General features: G+C 34.7%; 1 protein-coding gene across 9 annotated transcripts in view; it reads right to left on the bottom strand.

Moving 5' to 3' along the window:
• ABI1 (abl interactor 1) overlaps positions 1-18,464 on the bottom strand; it is a 103,908-nt gene that overhangs the window by 54,237 nt on the left and 31,207 nt on the right. For all 9 annotated transcript variants that reach the window (XM_001367409.5, XM_001367317.5, XM_007504841.3 and 6 more), the window contains exon 2: positions 1,207-1,374. In XM_001367409.5, coding sequence (XP_001367446.2) covers positions 1,207-1,374 — 168 coding nt within the window. The remainder of the gene's footprint in view (positions 1-1,206; positions 1,375-18,464) is intronic.

Genomic DNA, 18,464 nt, shown 5'->3' with positions numbered 1-18,464 from the left:
TCCAGAAGAAGGGAATACAAAAAGAGGCCCTGTATAGTGCTAAAGAAGTGCAAAACTACCTGCATAGTGCCTATCGAGCACAAGGTCAAAGAGATCAAATCCCAGTGGGACTGATATAATTTAAGCCAAGAAAAGGGGTCTTGAACTTGTTTGGGGTTCGAGGTTACAGCTGTTTTGACATGTGTCAGAGGCTGGACTTCCTCTAAACCACATTCTACCAACTATCTCAAATTGGCTCCTACCTGGCTCCCATAATCTAGTCCTTTTCTGTCTTTCATAATGTGGCAAAATTTCTGTAGTCCTGGCTACTGATAGGGTAATTTCTTAAATCATTTTAATTGGGCCTGATTCAAGGACCTGCTATAAATTTGTTTTTCCTTTACTTAGATTTTCTAGACATAAGACTTTGGTTTTTTATAGTTTATCCACAAGTTATTTTTTTTTTGTTTGGATTTTTTTGATATTTTGGATTTTCTTTTGCAAATTAATTCATATACCTCATAACTCAGCTATGTATCCCTGTATCTTCCTCAGGGGGGATTGTATTATTTATTCACCTCAGGGGGTCTATGTTATTGTTGTGAACTTTTATTTGAATTTGAGCAATTTTAGAATAAGAAACTTGCTACCTTCCAGAATCCAGAAGACACCACAAAGATGCCTGTAGAGACCACAAGCTGCACCAGAAAATCCAGAGTGAACTTTGGGATGTGAATTGAACTATGGGGTGTTGAAATGCTTTTGTTTTGAATGTATACTCTTATGTCAAAGGGGACTTCCCCCATATTGGTTTTTTGTCAACCTAGTAATCATTGGTTTTGTTCTTTTTTTTTCCTTTTATCCACAAATTATTGTAATTTTTAATAACCTTTTTGGAGAGACTGGTCTCCCAGGAGGATCACAGGGGGAAGGGGGAACTATATATATAAACATATATATGCATATACATATATATAGTTAGAAATTCTTGAACCCCTAAAACTAAATTACCCAAAATTTCTTTCTGTATTACCTAGAATCCTTTTCCTTTTCCTGCATCCTCTCTTCGTGATGGTATTTAAGTTTGCTGTGACTCCTCCCATGCCCTCTTTTACTCGCAACCAGGCTGAGTTCAGGTAGTTCTTCTATGTTAAGTTATTAATAAAACTTTTAGAATATTAATACTTAGTTATTGAATATTAATTTTTAAACCCACATATTTATTACCTGGGAGATGTGGTTGATGGAAGACTCCATTCTCCTAAGCTGAGAAGCTTGGATGTCCAGTAGTTGGAGCACATTGTTGGCCAATGCATTTATCTGATAAGCAACACTAGCTAAGGACTGGGTGGTGTAGGCTTTGGTCTCTTCTAGTGCTTTTCTTTTGTCTGGAGCCTAAAACATTAACAAACACACAAAAAATTATTTAATGAATACCATAGGAAAGCAAAATTACATACCTACTTATGCTGAAAAAAAACATAACCACCGGCCCCACAAAGCAATAAATAAATAATAATAATAAAATAAATAAACCAGAAATAAAACAAATCTTAAATGTTGGTAACAACCTCAATCTCCTGAAATGATTCTCTACATCAGAAATGTAAAAACATGCTGCCCACAACAGTCTTAAGTGCAGGCTGAACCAGATTAAAATGTACTTGGGAAATATTTTTAAAACCAATAAATGTAATAAAAAATAGGTAACATTACAATATGTATTCCACAATAATCCTCATGCACAGATTAGTGACCCACTTCTATTTGAATCTGACACCACTTCTATGCATGCATCTCTCTTACATAAAGTTTTACAACTCCCTTCCCTTCCTCAGCTTCCAAAGAGACAATTTCCTTTCCCTTAACAATAAAATCACACCACCTAACATAAATCAAGGAAAATCATTTGCCCACAACTAAAATTTTTCATTGCATTGGCTATCTTTAAAAGCCACTTCAAAAGATACAAAATTTCAAAACTTTTTTACAAACAAAATTAATGTAGTGAAAATTATAGGAGAAATTTATCTGTAGAAAACTGTTCCTGGAATATTTCTCTAATAAACATTATGTCTAAGATATATAAAAAGTTTATTCAAATATATACTAGCAAAAAGCCATTCACAGTCAAGAAAACTGTAAGTTTCACAAAAGAAATCCAAGTTAACAATAGACATAAAAAACCTACCCAAATTATTAAATGAAAATTAAAGACAACTCTTAATTTTTACCTCTCTCCCAATAAACTGGCAAAAGATAACAAGAAAGGAAAATGTCCATTGTTGGAGGGGCTTTAGGAAAAGAGGAACAATAATATTCTGTTAGAGAAATTGTGGTCTAGTATCCAAAGTAATTTGAAAGTATTATAAAAAAGGCCCTAAAATATGCATTCCCTTTGATCTAGCAATACTACTACTAACCCTATACACTAGAGAGCAAAGGAGAAAAAGAACCATGCTTCACAACCATCATTCTTTCAGTACTTTAGGATGTAGTTCAACTAAGCAAGATGATTTGAATTTATCAAGAACAACTTATTGCTCTCTCATTAGAACCAACTCCCTATTAGCTATTTTATTATATTCTTTCAAATATAAAAGACATTCTCCTCCACAAAGAAAAAAGGCAGAAAAGAATCTAGAGTTTCTGCTACCAATTATAGTTCCATTCCCTCTGAATAGCTGACCTGGCCTTCTTTGGTTTTCTTTTCCCCAAATTTGTTTCAAGAAAAAGAAAAAACAAAACAAAACTTTTTTGTTATAACTAATTTTTTTTTTACCAGATTCAGATGATTGAGTTTTTTTACTCCTGTTACTCCTTTGAGGATAATACTAAGCTTTAGAATTCATTCCCTTGCTTTCAACTTTTTTAGAAATCTTTTAAAAAGTCTTAAGTTGTTAGGTTTCTTATTTTTCCTTTGGGTCTTGAGGAGTAGGCCTCTTAAAGCACTCTCCCTGAAATACAGGAAAGACACCAAAGGACCTGAGAAAGACAAATGTCCCAATTTTCAAAGAAGTGGCAAACTTTATTTTGTTAGCTAGAATATAAAACTTGGGAACATTTGGAGATGTTATTGATGAAATGGCTATTGAATATCTAGAAAGTAATTATCACTCAAGATGAGAATGGCTTCATAAAGAATAGGTCACGCAAAGCTATATTCATTTCCCTTTTTAGAAAGGGTTACTAAACTTGTAAATAACAGAACTAGTGTAGAAATAGTTTACCTAGATCTTAACAAAACTTTAGATAGAAACTCTCGGATCAGTTGTAAGGAAAATAGGCTAATACATCATATGAGAGTATAATTGAGTGGATTCAGAATAGGCTGAATGTCTGAACTCAAGTCATTAATGGTTTGATGTCATCTTGGAAGGATATTTTCACTGGTGTCAATCTTCAGTTGATTTCCCCAATATAATTTTGGTCTTTAGGATCCTATTACCAATCCTGAAATTATTACCCCCAAATACAAGGGTGTATGTCAAACTATGCTCTGTTTTCTTCACCTTCTCTAAAACATGCCCTAGTAAATGAGCAAATAGTAAATGGGTGATAAGGAACAGAGGCAGCAATTGTGGTCAATTCTTTTAGTAAGAGATTTAAGGAAATGGGAAAATTACGAAGGTGGTTAGGGCTGGGGAAAGAATTTTATGATAGGAAAAATTTAAGGATAATTTCGAAGATGCAAGAAACTAAAAGGTCATTAATGAAGCAAAGAATTGTATGGATTTAGGAAGAAATTATATATAAGAAGAAATGCTCTGAGGAATGGAAGAAGGAGAAGCTGAATGAAGAGAAATTTTAGCAGCAAAGAAATTGAGAAAGCTCACTTCTGATGTGCACTTACCAGTAAAGTAAGGAGTGATGTCATATATAGAGTAGACAAAGATAATTCAAAAGCCACATATAGTTTTCCTTGATACATGAAATAGTTCATCAGTATCATACGTGAATTCCAATCATTATTAAACCTGGTTTGGCTTATTTGCATAGTTAGGGAAATTGGGGGGCTTTAAAGTGGAACAAAGTATAGAAAGTTAGATTTTTCCTGTGGTAATTGGACAAAAATAAGAAGACAGACAAAAAAGAATAGAATTACAGAGATTATATATCTACATAAAGAAATTTGTTCAGGATTGAATTAAAAGGGGTAAGAATTTTTTTAAAAGAGAAAAAAGGAGGATAAAAAAAGAAAAAATATAATTGAAAATTCATTGGAGGAGGAAAAAAAAGAGGGTGTATACAGAATTTATTCCCTGTAGTAATCACCAGATGATCACTAAATCTAAAGTGAAAATCACTAAATCTAAAGTGAAACTTTATAACAATATGGGGATGAGGAAGGGAAAGGTAAGCTATATATCATGTGCAACCAATTGTTGGCGTGAATTATGTTTGATATGTTTATGTGTAATGTGTTCTTAACCCAGAAAGTACCAATATGGTAGACAATGTGCTGCAGTATGAACCCAAGAATCAGCTGCATGGCTTAAGTCTATTTCAAATCTCGATTGGATAGATATAGGTTAGCATCATATCCATGAGAATAGGTGAGAATTACATCCAAATATATTCCGATTTTTCATCTTATAATCAAAAAACAAAAACAAAAACCTCAATTTTTAAGATCTTCTCTAGGCAGCTGCCTCATTCTCTTGATCATTTTATTTGTTTTTTTTTAGGATTTTCTTGAGTGAGGCTTAACCAACAAAATTACCTAAACTTTCTCAATTATAGATGTGCAATCATTTTGTACATGATATTGATACTCCATTTCTAATAATCTTCTTAATGTTATCCAGCAATTTTTGGCTCTTTATAGGAATATACTGGGTTGCTGTGCAGAATTCTAGAATCCCCTTCCTTTGTCATTTTCCTACAATTTAAATTTGGATTATTTTTCTTTCAATTCATTTATTACCCAACACTGGCCCATACAGAAGCAAATTTTTGCCTTTTCCTTCACCAATCCTAACTCTTCCTAATCACCCTTGTTGCATAGAACTCTTTCCAATATTCAATATAGCCCTCTCTACTAGCTTTATCCCTGATGCCTATATACTCATCTTCCCTTGTCCTAAAACAAAAAGAAAAGTCTTCCATTGACACTACCTTTCCCTTAAGTTACTGTCTTAGCTCAATTGTAAACTTCTAGAAAGAGTATTATAACAATTCTTTCTTACCCGTTCATTCTTCAGCCCCTTGTAATCTGACTTTTATACCACCATCCACCTAAAACTGTTTTCCCCAAGCCTACTACTGATAACTCTTAAATGTCAAATCGAGAGGACTTTTGTTGTTCTGTCTCTTCAGTTTGCTCTGCTAGGCCTTTTTGGAGCACTGTTGACCACCCCATTCTTCTGGGTGTTTTCTCTTCCCATAGTTTTGGACACAGTCCTCTTTTCCAATTCTCCTATCTCCTAATCAATCCATCTTCCACACTATGGCTACCAAAATGATAAAAAAAAAAATCTGATAACATCAATCCTTTGGTTCTAGAAACTCCAATGGCTCCTTTCTTGCCTTTAGAAAACACCTTCTGTCTGGCATTTAAAGCCTTCCCAAGCTATACCCAGCCTAATAATTTTCTATGTTGTATGTTCCCCTTCATGCCAAACTGGCATGGTCAGACTAGGATATTTAGTGTTGCTCAACACTCTTTCATGCCCTACATATCTATTCCACTCCTGGAACGTACATTCTCCTCACTTAGGCCTCTCAGAAATCTTACCTTCCTTGAAGGTTCATCACCTTGAATTCCATCTCCTACAAAAAACCTTTCTTGATGCTCTTTGGTTGGTGGCATCTTCAAGACCATCAAAATTATTTTGTATTTATTTTGTATATATTTCCTACCTATGAACCTGTACGTGTTGTTTCTTCTGAGGGAATATAAGTTCCCTTTCTAGCAAGGACTATCATTTTTGTCTGCTAACTGAATATGATAAGCTCTCTGTTAAGGAAAAACTCTCTTTACCTTTCATAGTCACTTTAATTAGTTAGCAAAAAATCTGAATTCTACCTCCAAAATTTCTCACAATCTTTGTCTCTTCTTTAGTAGAAACCTGGTATAGACTCCCTCATTATCTGAACAACTGAAACAGCTTAACAGATGTTCTTTTTCCATTCTTTTTCTCTCAGCCAGCTCTTTAACCCATTGACACTGTCAGTCATGTCATTCTCACCTTTTGATATTTAGTGATCTGTCATTCAAGGCTCTTCCTTTCTATCATCATCCCTCCTCCAGACATATCTTGATTCTATTCTATATCTAGCAACTTAATCAGTGCTTCAGGAAAACTGATTTACTTGTCACCTCATCTGCCCTCAGACACTAGCAGTGTGATCCTAGGAAAGACACTTAACCCATTTGTCTAAGACCCTAAACCCCTATTTGCCTCAATTTCCTCATCTGTGAAATGCATATAATGGCACTCAACTCCCAGAGTTGTTATGAGAATCATGAGATAATTATTTATAAAGCACGGTCCTGACACATAGTACATGCTATATAAATATTACCTATTATTATACTATCACCTTTACTTTGTCTTATGCTATTTCACATCTATCAATCAACTTTTAAATGTTTACAATGTGCCAGGGGCTAAAAATACAAAGATAAAAATAAAAGAGACCATGGCCCCAAGAGCTTACATTCTTTAGTGGGAAACAAATGTCAAGATATACTAGATAAATCCTCAGTAGTACCAGTACCTGTAGGTAGAGGGGAATCATAGAATTGTGGAAGAGTCCTAACAGTCCTCCTAATCCAATCTTTTCATTTTATATAGCTCAGGAAACTGAGGCCTAGAAACCTTAAGAGATTTGCCCAGTTATAGAATCAGCAGAAGACTGCACAGGTTAAATAAACTGCAATCAGGAAAGAGTCAAAGGTGAGGAGATAATGCATTCCAGGCATGGTGGACAACTGGCATAAAGGTCCCTCTGAGAAGAACAAGGTCTTTCTGGCTGTCCAGGTTGGGAAGGAAAATAATGTATAATACAAAGCTAAAAAAGTTGGCTGGGGCCAGTTTAGGGTTTTAAAAGACGAACAGAGGCTTTTATTTGGTCCTGGAGGCAAGAGTTTGGAGTCACTGAAAAGTGATTGGTACTTTTAAAAAGTCATTATAGAAGCTGTGAGGAATATGGCCTCATTTCTGCCCATGCCAGAAGTTTCATCCACCCTTAAAGCAAAAATCAAATACCAACACTTCCTCTGTGAGGCTTTCCATAATCACCTCCTCCCAGTTAGTACTGGCATTTCTCTCCTCTCTCTGGTCCTCACAGTATCCTACTTGATTCTCTCTTTTGACACTATTAAAGCTGAATCCTGTATATACACTCCCTTTTCATCTCTTCCTCTCAGGATCTGTATCTTCCTTCAAGATTCAGTTCAGGCACTATTTCTCCATGAAGTCTTCCCTGAAGGTAGAAACTCTTCTGGGTTTGTTTTTTATCTCTGGCACCAAGCAAAATACCATGCAAACAATGCAAAGTTAATAAATGCATGTTGTTGAAAAGATCTTTTCTAAACTTTTAGAATAGTAAACTCAATCTAAATGACATAACCTATATTCAGCTGCAATCATTTGGATCAACAACTCTAAAATTCTGATTCCATAATTTTATGAAGATCTACCTACTAAATCCCTTAAACACATAGAAGAAAATAAACATTTGTTGAGCATCTACTATGTACCGTGCACTTTACAAATATTTCATGATCTTCACAACAGCCCTGTAATTCAGTTCCTTCTGACTAAGATGCCTGGTGCTCTACCCACTTTACTAACTAGTTGCCTCTAACTCAGAGCTACTTTATCATGGGTCTGTGAACTTTTTTTAAAATAAATAACTGTATTCAGTATAATTTTTTCCCTTTAAATCCTATTCATTTTATTTTATGCATTTTAAAAAATTATTGAGAAAGATTCCATGACATAAAAAGGTTAACTCCTATTCTAAATCAAGTACTGCCAATTGCTGTGTGGTCATAGAATTTCAGATTCTATCCTTCACAAACTCAAACCACACAAAAGAGAAAAAGTAAATGTTTGATGGAGTTGCCAGTTCCCAGAAGAGTCCGGACAACAACTAGATGAAAAAAATTACTTTGTTTCTAAAAGAAAACAAAAAAACCAAACACAAATGCTGTCAGTAACTATAAAATATATGATATTCAGGGGGCAGCTGGGTAGCTCAGTGGATTGAGAGCCAGCCCTAGAGACGGGAGGTCCTAGGTTCAAATCTGGCCTCTGACACTTCCCAGCTGTGTGACCCTGGGCAAGTCACTTGACCCCCATTGCCTAGCCCTTGCCACTCTTCTGTCTTGGAGCCAATACACAGTATTGACTCCAAGACAGAAGGTAAGGGTTTAAAAAAATATATATATATATATATGATATTCAAAACTGAAAATCTTATATTGAACCCACCCAATTCTCCCACCATAAAAAGTTCAATTTCATAGTGTGGTGAAGAATAAGAGTGTTAAATAAAGTGTCTTTCATCTATTAAATCCTTACCCATCACAATTTTATGAAGCTTTCCTCTTCTGAGTGTTTCCTACAATAGTAACTTGCCCTAAGTCACATAAAGGCAGAGATGAAATCTGAACTCAGATGGAACACTTGAACTCCAAAGTTCAACAATCTTTCCACAGGTTTCACACTGCTTCCCAAAAGGTGACAACTGAGAATTAGGAGGCATATGTATTTTCAAATGCCATTTTTAATACACTGTTACTTTATCTATCATGCCACATTTATATTTCTGAGCTTAAATAATGAAGGAATTTTAAAGAAAGTGATAGAATGACATGTTTATCAGCAGTCCAAAACCCCATGAATAATTATCCTAATTAAGCTGAGAACTTTCTTCTTTGTGTTATCAATAGAATTCTATAGGGAACAGCTAGGTGGCACAATGAATTGAAATGAAATGAATTGAAAAGCAAGCCTAGAGAGGGGAGTCCTCAGTTCAAATCTGACCTAGCTGCGTGACCCTGGGCAAGTCACTTAACCTCCACTGCCTAGTCCTTATCACTCTTCTGCCTTGCAACTAATGCACAGTATTGATTCTAAGACAGAAGGTATGGGTTGTTAAAAAAAAAAAAAGTCTACAAGTAGGCTATGCACTGAAAAAATTCTAACACTTAGAATTCATTGTTTGAATATAGCAGAAGTTTATAACTTTTCTAAATTAGCATAGGGAAGCAGCATTGAAAAATCTATTTTGGGGAGATACAATGAAAGAAAAGCTCTACAACCTTTTCCTTTAATCAACAAAGCTTTACTTAAATGATAGTTCATTTGAATAGGACTTATAAAGAAATGTCAAACTAGCAAGCATACTATATATTAAGTTAAAAATATTTACATTGGAGGCAAAGAGAAAGACAAAAAGAAATCTCACATTAAAATCCTACATACATGTATCTTTGATTTAGGCTTATATGATGAGAGAATAGGATAGAATAAAGGCTTTATCTGATATTTCATTGTTAATAGCAACTCCTGGCTGAGAAAGCCCCCTCGCCTAATAAAGGTTTGGATCATCTATGCAACCCAGTCTTAAAGAGAACTGTCTAAACACTGAGAAGTTAAGTAACTTGACCTGAGTTACACAGCCAGAAGGCATTAAGAGTCCATGTCTTCCTATCTCAAAGAGTGGCTCTCTATCCATTATACCAATCAAACTAAAGGCAATATTTCCTGCAATGAAATCTGTCCATGAGTGGTCTATTTGGGAGTACTGCCTTCATCACCTAAAGAAAGAAGGAAAGAAAAGGGAGATTTGTGTCTATTTTTCTAAAAATATTATAGTACAGTGAATCTTAGGGCAAACAAATTATCAGATAACATAAAAATTATTTATTCTGGAATCCCTTGGTTATTTGAAGTCTTCTCCCTCACTGGAGTTCTTCAAGCACAAGATGGGTAACAGGTTGGTTAGAGTGGGTATTTCTTTCCTGGGTAAGTCAAACGAGATGATAACCAAGATTCCTTCCAAACCTCAAATTCAGTGATTCTGCTCTGATTTCTTCTTGCCCTGTCCCTGACCTTCCTGCTTCTGCCCCAAAAAATCTAGGATCACAAAAAATCTAGGATCACATATTTAGAACCAGAAAAGAGCTCAAAAGAAATGAACTGTATAATCCTCTCATTTTACAGATAAGGAAACTAAAGAAAGCAAAGATCCACATAAAAGCTGAAAATGGGTAAGTTTAGTTCCACTGTAGCATCAATAGACTCACATTTTTAGTTTTGAGAAATAGTATATTTATTAAAGTGGCTTTGAGTGTCATCAATTCTATTTGGTTTACTATACTTAACTTTCAGTTATTCAGATAAGTTTTTAAAAACAAAACTAAGAAATAACTAATATTGCTAATTTCCCAGCTTTACATAGTGTATATCCCATAGAGAGAGACCAAATAGAAAGGGGACAAAATAGGCTAGAATAAAAAGCATGAATACTGACAATTTTTGCACCTTTTCCTTTAATGTTTGTTTCTCTTTATTCTGCAACAAAGACAGTAATAAATTATTAGGGACAAACAAAATCTGGAAGAATAAATCAAAATCAAAAGAAGCTGCAAATAATATCTGAAAAAAAGACATAGAGTTGATGGGAAAGTAAACAGTGCAACGGCCTAACAGGACAAAAATAATTCCTGTGGATAATCAAGAATTGGTTTATCACCAAGGATCTTTTTGTTGTTTTTTTAATCACAATCATTTTAGAAGATAATGAAATCCCTATACTATTTTTTCTGAAAGATCATTTTTTTCTCAATGAAAAAAAAACTCATTAAAAATTTAACAAGAAATTTGGCATTATATGAGTAACATGATTAAAATTTCCATACTTTTTATGTAAATGACACATATAACAATTACTTTTTAATTATTTACCTTAGTTTGTCATGTACAAAATAAAAATGTTTTCTTTTTCATTTCTTAAAAAATAAATATAGGACAGCTAGGTGGCTCAGTGGGTGGGTTGAGAGCCAGGCCTAAAAACAGGAGGTCCTAGGTTCAAATTTGACATCAGACCCTTCCTAGGTATATGCTCCTGGGCAAATCATTTAACCCCAATTGCCTAGTCCTTACTGCTCTTCTGCCTTGGAACCAATATATAGTATTGATTCTAAAATAGAAAGTAAGGGTTAATAATAATAATATTAATAATAATAATAAACTTTTGTGTTTAGCACACTGATCTAGGCAATGTCTAACCATTTACTACTATATTTATTTACCAGACAAATATAAGATCTCTTCAATATATACAGCTCATAATCCCTCCATGTTTCTCATTTTATCCCATTCCTGTCTTTGTCTTCATCTTCCCCCTAATTTTTCTTTAGAAGTTTTGTACAATATTCAAAAGGTTTCCTCTAGGGTTGTTGGGTTTTTTAATTTTGTTTTAAATTACCCTGAACATAATAATGTAAAATTGTGGCTATACATAGATTGTCTTTTACTTTCATTACAAGTTACATGCAGAGCCCACCTTTTTTATATGTCAATGATTCCCTATTATCTCTAGGATTAAATATAAAATCCTGTTTGGTTTTCCAAGCCCTTCATAACCCTGCCCCTTCCTACCTTTTCCAGTCTTCTTTCTTCCATTCATGTATTCTGACCTCCTTGGTTTTTCTTGTATATGACACTCAATCCCCCAATGACTGTATCTTCACTAGCTGTTCCCCTTATTAGGAACTCCATTCCTCCTCTTTTCTTACCTGATTTCCTATTAATTTCAGATGAAGTCTCCTCTTGTACAAGAAGCCTTTTCCAGTCCTCCTTCATTTTAGTGCTATCTCTATGAGATTCATCCTGTCCCTCTCTTGTTTGTACAGAGTAGGTGTATTTCTGTTAGGCTGAGTTCCTTGAGGGCAGAGAATGGTTTTTTGCCTTTCTTTGTGTCCCCAGTACTTAAGTGGCTGGCATACAGTAGGTGCCAACAATACCACTCTGTTTTGCTAATAAGCTTATAAAACACTCAGCTGATACTGCCCTATTAGCAGTCTTTCTTTCTGCTTGACAAGATCAATTGTTTACTGGTTGAAGTTTTCTGGATGTTTTCAGTACCCTCTTTATGCTGACTGACAATATTTAAATTTCTCAAAGAAATGGTAATAGTTTTGCAGGGCTGCCATTATTCCATACTTTATTCTTTCTTCTAATTTGGTGTCAATTTAAAAATTACTTTAAACAGGTGCTGAACAGGCTGAACACAGCCAATTCTCAAATGACCACTTCAATGACACTAGTAAAATAATGTTCCATAAAATTGTAGTCATTTTGAATTTGGGTGATGCTATTCGGTGTTTTCCATGTGTATTATCTTCATACTCCCTTAGGAAGATTAATTAGATATACACATGTGAAATTTGTGAATATTATTTTCCACAGTTATCACCACCTTCCTATATATTCATTTTTACACTGAAGTCATTAATGATTATTTTAGAAGATCTTGACAAGCTCTTCATTAATTTGTTTACTTTATCCTTTGCTCACAAGCTATAAACATTTTCATGGAAGTCTCTTTCTTTATGTTCATTATGATTGCCAGAGCAGATCAAATGTCACATGAAGTGATCTTTCTTGTCTATGACTATAGGATGAAAACATCTCTTATTACTTGTACTGACCCTTCTATTTAACTGTACCATACTTAGGTGTTTTTTATTTAGTTTTTTAACCCATATCCCAATTGCCCAGGGTCATACAGCTAGGAAATATTTGTGGTCACATTTGAATCTAGGACCTCCTATCTCTAGGCCTGGTCCACTGAACCACCTAGCTTCCCCCAGGTGGTTTTGTTTTTTTAAATACTTACCTACACTTAGAATTGATACTAAGCATAAGAGCAGTAAAGGCTAGGTACCTGGGGTTAAGTGATCTTGCCCAAGGTCATACCACTAGGAAGTAGCTGAGGTCACATTTGAACCCAGGTCCCCCCAAGCCCCATCTCCAGGACTTCTATCCCTTGAGTCACCTAGCTGCCCTCATACTTCTATCTTTTGATACCATTTTAGTAAGAATAGCAATTTATAATAAGAGACTGGGAAAAAATTGCTACTAGAAACAACACAATTACAATGAACTTAATTTCTAAACAGTAGTATTCAAAATGTTAAATTCGAAAAGATTCACTAAAACTAAGTGTCAGAACATCTAGCTTTAAAGTAAAATTTAAAACTGTGCTTTGTATTAAATGATTTTTGTCTCCACTTACATGAGATGCAAAGACAAGGAATTACTGGCCAAGTTTACAAAATTATTTTATTTGGTAGTATTCATCAAAAGCAGGGGTCAGTTAGCAAACTACACGCTAGTAGGCCAAATCTGGCCCACCAACATAAAAAACTATTTAAGCTCAAAAGCCATATAAAAATAAGTGGCAGCTGCCCCCTGGACTAAAGGGGAAGAAAAATACTCTAAACCAAAGCTCATGAAGTAGAAGCTCTTAAACTGCAATGGTCACTAGAGAATATGCCACATTGGTCCACCTAGCTCTAAGTTTGTCATAGATCAAAGATACATGACATAAGAGAGGCTTCATATCGGACATCCCATGAGATTTAGTGCCACTAAAAAACTGTTCCAACATTTCTTTAGATTGCATCTTGCCTGTTAGCCCCAGGGTTTAAAAATGAAAAAATTAAATCTAACTTAAACCTATGCCATACTACCATGTTTAGATATTAAGTCTGGAATGTATTATTGATTAATTTTTATGAGTGAAGAAAAGCATTATGTACACTAAGTGCTACATATATATTATTCATGATACAAGCAAAGAAAGAATTGCTGAAATAAATTACTATTCAGGGAAGGACTACCAAGGACATGAACTGGAAAATAAATTATGAAAATTCACCTGAACTTTAACAAAATTCCTTTCAGCAAATCTATTTTAGCAAAAGTTTCAAGACAAAACAAGCTTTTAGTTACTTAACCATGGCAAAACTGCTCTTTCATTTAAACATTTTTTTCCAAAATTGCAGTTTCCCTTTCTTTTAGGGATTGGAATTCTCTTGAAAAATTCAACTTAATAACAAATTGGAGAATATTTATAAACGTTTTTCACAGTTCACAATTCAGGCAAATAGATATCTGTTATACGAAGTCCAAATAACATATACCATGTGTGTATTCAATCACAATGTCAGGAAAAAGAAGGGCTCACAAGTCCTTTAGCAATTTTCTACATGCTGGTTTGATGTGTAATGCAAAATATTTATTCCAGTTTTGAGATATAATTAGATTAAGAGAAATATTTCCCTCTTATTCTATGTTTCCAGCTGCCTTCTTTCTCTGTCATAGAACTTCCCTTTTCCCACTGCTGAGTTCTTCCTGAAGCCTCCATTTTAAGTAAGGGCCCAGATCAGCCACCCTGTACTCCCTGGACTTTGCCACTATATTTACCATGTGGTAATTGCCTCCATACAAGTTCTTTGCTCTCCCACTTTTTTCCTCCTTTTTATGTGTTGTCCTCCATTAAAGTGTTAGCTCCTCAAAGACAGAAACTGTCTTTTTTACTTGGATTCCTTTCCCTAGCACTTACCACTATACCTGAAATATGCTTAATAAATGTTTGTTGACTTGACTCTCAGGATCTGTTTAAGCCCATACCCAATATATAAAAAGTCTGTACTTTGGGAGTTTCTCCCCCTAAAACCTGACTTGATTTCATAAGGAAAAGTAAGAATAAAAAAAAATGTCTCTTATCAGGCCATTCAGATTACTAGAAAACATCTTTGGTTCAATGTATTTCCATAATTACATATTTGGGGAGATACACTACAATGGCCCCAATACCCCAATTTTCTCCCTTGGCAAGTTCAATAGTATGTACCTACTACCTGCTGGGCAGCTAGGTGACACACAGACAGAGTACAAGGCCTGGTTCAGAAAAATCTGAATTCAAATCTCATCTCAGACACTAGCTATATGATCCAGAATGTCAATTAACCCTATTTGCCTCAGTATCCTTAACTGTAAAATAAACTGAGTAAGGAAATGACAAACCACTACAGTATCTTTGCCAAGAAAACTCCAAATGGGATCACAAAGAGTTAGACAACTGAAAACAACTAAATAACTACCACTTAACCAAGCAATTCAGTTTTATATTGATACCTTCCCAATTCTTATTTCCAGGCTTGACCTTTTTCCTATATACAGTAAACCCTCAACTTAAAAAACACCATATCCAAATCTACATTTGTAAACCCCACTCAGTTTTGTCCTCCTAATTTTCTTATTTCTATGGATGATATCACCATTTACCCAACTATGTATGCTGAAAAGTGTGGTGTCATCTGTGACTGTCTTCCCCCTTACTTTTAACATCCAACTAGGAACACCAAGTTCTGGGTGTTCTACCTCAGTAATTCCACTGTATTCCAACAATGCCCTTTTCACCACTAGCCTGAAAGTGTGCAACAGCTTCCTAAACCAGTCTCTTTTCCCTCTATTCCATAATCACATTGTCCCCCAGATAAATCTTCCCTCTATAAAGATCTGATCAAGTCATTTCTCTGTTCAAACCCCTTTAATGGCTTTTGCTTATACCTATAGTTAGAATGAATTAGCCCTAGTCTCTTCCATTTAAAATCCTAATCCAAAGGGGCAGCTGAGTAGCTCAGTGGTTTGGAAGCCAGGCCCAGAGATGGGAGGTTCTAGGTTCAAATCTGTCTTGAGACACTTCTTCCTAGCTGTGTGACCCTGGGCAAGTCACTTAACCCCTATTGCCTAGCCCTTACCACTCTTCTGCCTAAGAATCAATACTGTGTAAAAATAAAATAAAATCCTAATCCATCCTTCAAGCCCAAGCTCAAACTCAGATTCCCATCCATTCTCTCATACTGACTTCTAATTTTTTAATGTACTTATTATGGCATATTTTGTATTAATTATCCTACTGATATAGTATATACACCAGGAAGGCAGAGACTGTCTTTGCAAATGTCTTCCAATGTCTAATACAAATGCTCCTAAGTGTTTATTGAATTGAACTAGAAACAGGGATCAAATTCTTATACTCCTTTTGTATTCCACAGTGTGAGAAATAGGTCAGTATAGTGGCAATTCAATTAACAAATATTCTGAGAACAAAACTCCTTTATAATTCTGAAATATCTAAAAACAAAACAAAAAAGACCCCCAAAACTTTATAAAATTTTGTAAAAGCCTTTTTCAGCCCCCAGAGGATAATAGTACCTCTATATGGAGTTTGTATTTGTCCTATTTAGATGAATAAATCAAACTGAATCTCAGCCAAACTGAATTATTCTCCTAGACATCCCTTCTGTATACTGTTCCAGATTCCCCACCCCCACTAAGCTCCATTTCAATACTCCAAAACTCCCCTCAAAAGTACTCTTTATCAAAACAGAAAATGAGTCTATTAGTCACTGATATTTCCTGACTGAATGTGAAAGTTTGAATCAATGTGTTATACCACATTTTAGGATTTTATCTCCAAAATCTTTCTTCATTGATAGATTTCAGGCTTTAGAGCACAGGTAAAGATTAAGAGGACAAGCTAGTTCTTCCAGATAAACATAAGTTAGTTCTTTTAGTTGTCTTTTCCCATCAACTATGTTCCTAAGCACCATGCTAGGGGCTAGGAAAGAAGAAAAATTAATAGTTCCTGCCCTCAAGAGGTTTACATTCCAAGGAGAGAAACAATATGTACACATAAAATTAGAAAAGAAATACAAAAAAGTAAATGAAAGGAGGCACTAGCAGCCTGGAAGATCAGGAAAACCTTCATTATAGAAGGTGGTGCTTAAACTATATTTTGAAAGGAGCTAGGGAGTCTAAGATGTGGAGATGAGGCATATAGATTCTAGATATATGGAAAATGTAATATCAAGCAAGCAAAGCCAATCCTTCTATAGATACAAGTTTACAAAAGCAGTCATCCTCAACTATGCATTTTGCCTCACCCCATGCATCTAAACAGTTGCCTTGACCAATCTCATGGTCACCACACTTATCATCTCTTATTTGGCCTATTGTAATAGCCTAATTGGTCTCTTTCTACCTTCTCCTCACTCCACTTCATTCTTAACATAACTACCAAATTTAAAGAGGAGCTGAGAGCCTGAACTAGAGCAAGGGCCATATAAGAGAACAGAAGAAATGTGAAAGAGATTTTTAAAATCACTTTTAACTTATTAGATACAAATGAAAGGGCAAATAAAAAATCAATAATGACTTTAATATTGCAAACCTGGGTGAACCAATTCTATCCTTCCCTGGAGAGGCTGGAGTTGTCCAAATGTAAATGCTAAAGCAATTTTTCCTATATGTTTGATGTTATTTTAATAAGAGAGGGGATTAGTACAACAAAAAGAACACTGACTTCTAATTTTAAAAATACAAGTTCCAGTTCTATTACTAACCAACTGTGTGTGGCAGAATCTCTCAAGGACTCTTCTGGCACAGCCACAATCAATCTGGCCTCACTCCCCAGGCTTAAGTAGCTAATGGAAGGGACCCCTTTATTTTCCTACTATTCAAAAAAATAAAGATGAAAGGACATCAGGTTTCCCTAGATCTGAGTGGCCAAAACAAAGAGATGGGGAAAGAGAAAATAACATGTATTCATAAAAGCTGTCTTTTCTGTCCCTCCACAAATATTCTACTGCCAGCCTTTTATATATTGTATGTATACCCCCACTATAAAGTACAAGTATTCAAAGATGAAAAGGATATAAGGAAATAGAAAAAACAACATGTAAACTGAATGGAAACAGACTTTTAAGTGATGGCAAGTCTTTAACCTCCCTTATTTACATATTGCTAATCCACTTCCACGAATATATGCACTGATTTCAAAGTACTCAAATTGCCATTATTTTCCTATTCCTTTTTTAACCTTGCTTACGATATACTTAATATGAATTTGCTATTATTGCCATCTGTAATCATATATCAACAAACAAATACTGTTCTTTTAGTTCTGCTCTCTTTCTTCATCTTTTCAGCTGCATCACTATCTTCCCAAATTTCTTTGAATTCATATTCCATCATGTTTTATAGTATTTTTCTGTCAATAATCTCTGTGGGGGCTATCTCACAGAAACACTTTATGTGTTCCTAGAAGATAACATCAAGAGAACATACATATCTTTCTAAAGAAAATCTTTAAGGTTTTCTTAGACTAACTTAAGGGGGATTTTCCTCCTGCAAAATGTAAATAGTAAATACTATATAAAGTCTTTAATATAATTTGTACATTACATATATATATATATATATACATAGGTGTAGAAATTGTACGTCTGCATATTTCTATAGATGTGTATATAGTTAGATTGTTGCAAGGTTTTGATTTTATTAGTATAGCAAATTGATTTTGAATTTTAATATAGTTGGTTTTGGTTTTCTGATAGGATATGGTCTTAGCATAGTAAAAGCTATCTTTAATTTGTTCAAATAGGATTT

Source organism: Monodelphis domestica, chromosome 5 (genome assembly GCF_027887165.1).
Source record: "Monodelphis domestica isolate mMonDom1 chromosome 5, mMonDom1.pri, whole genome shotgun sequence".
NCBI classification, from domain to species: domain Eukaryota; kingdom Metazoa; phylum Chordata; class Mammalia; order Didelphimorphia; family Didelphidae; genus Monodelphis; species Monodelphis domestica.
The sequence above is the reverse complement of the archived record's forward strand: the minus strand, read 5'-3'. Positions and strand labels throughout refer to the sequence as shown.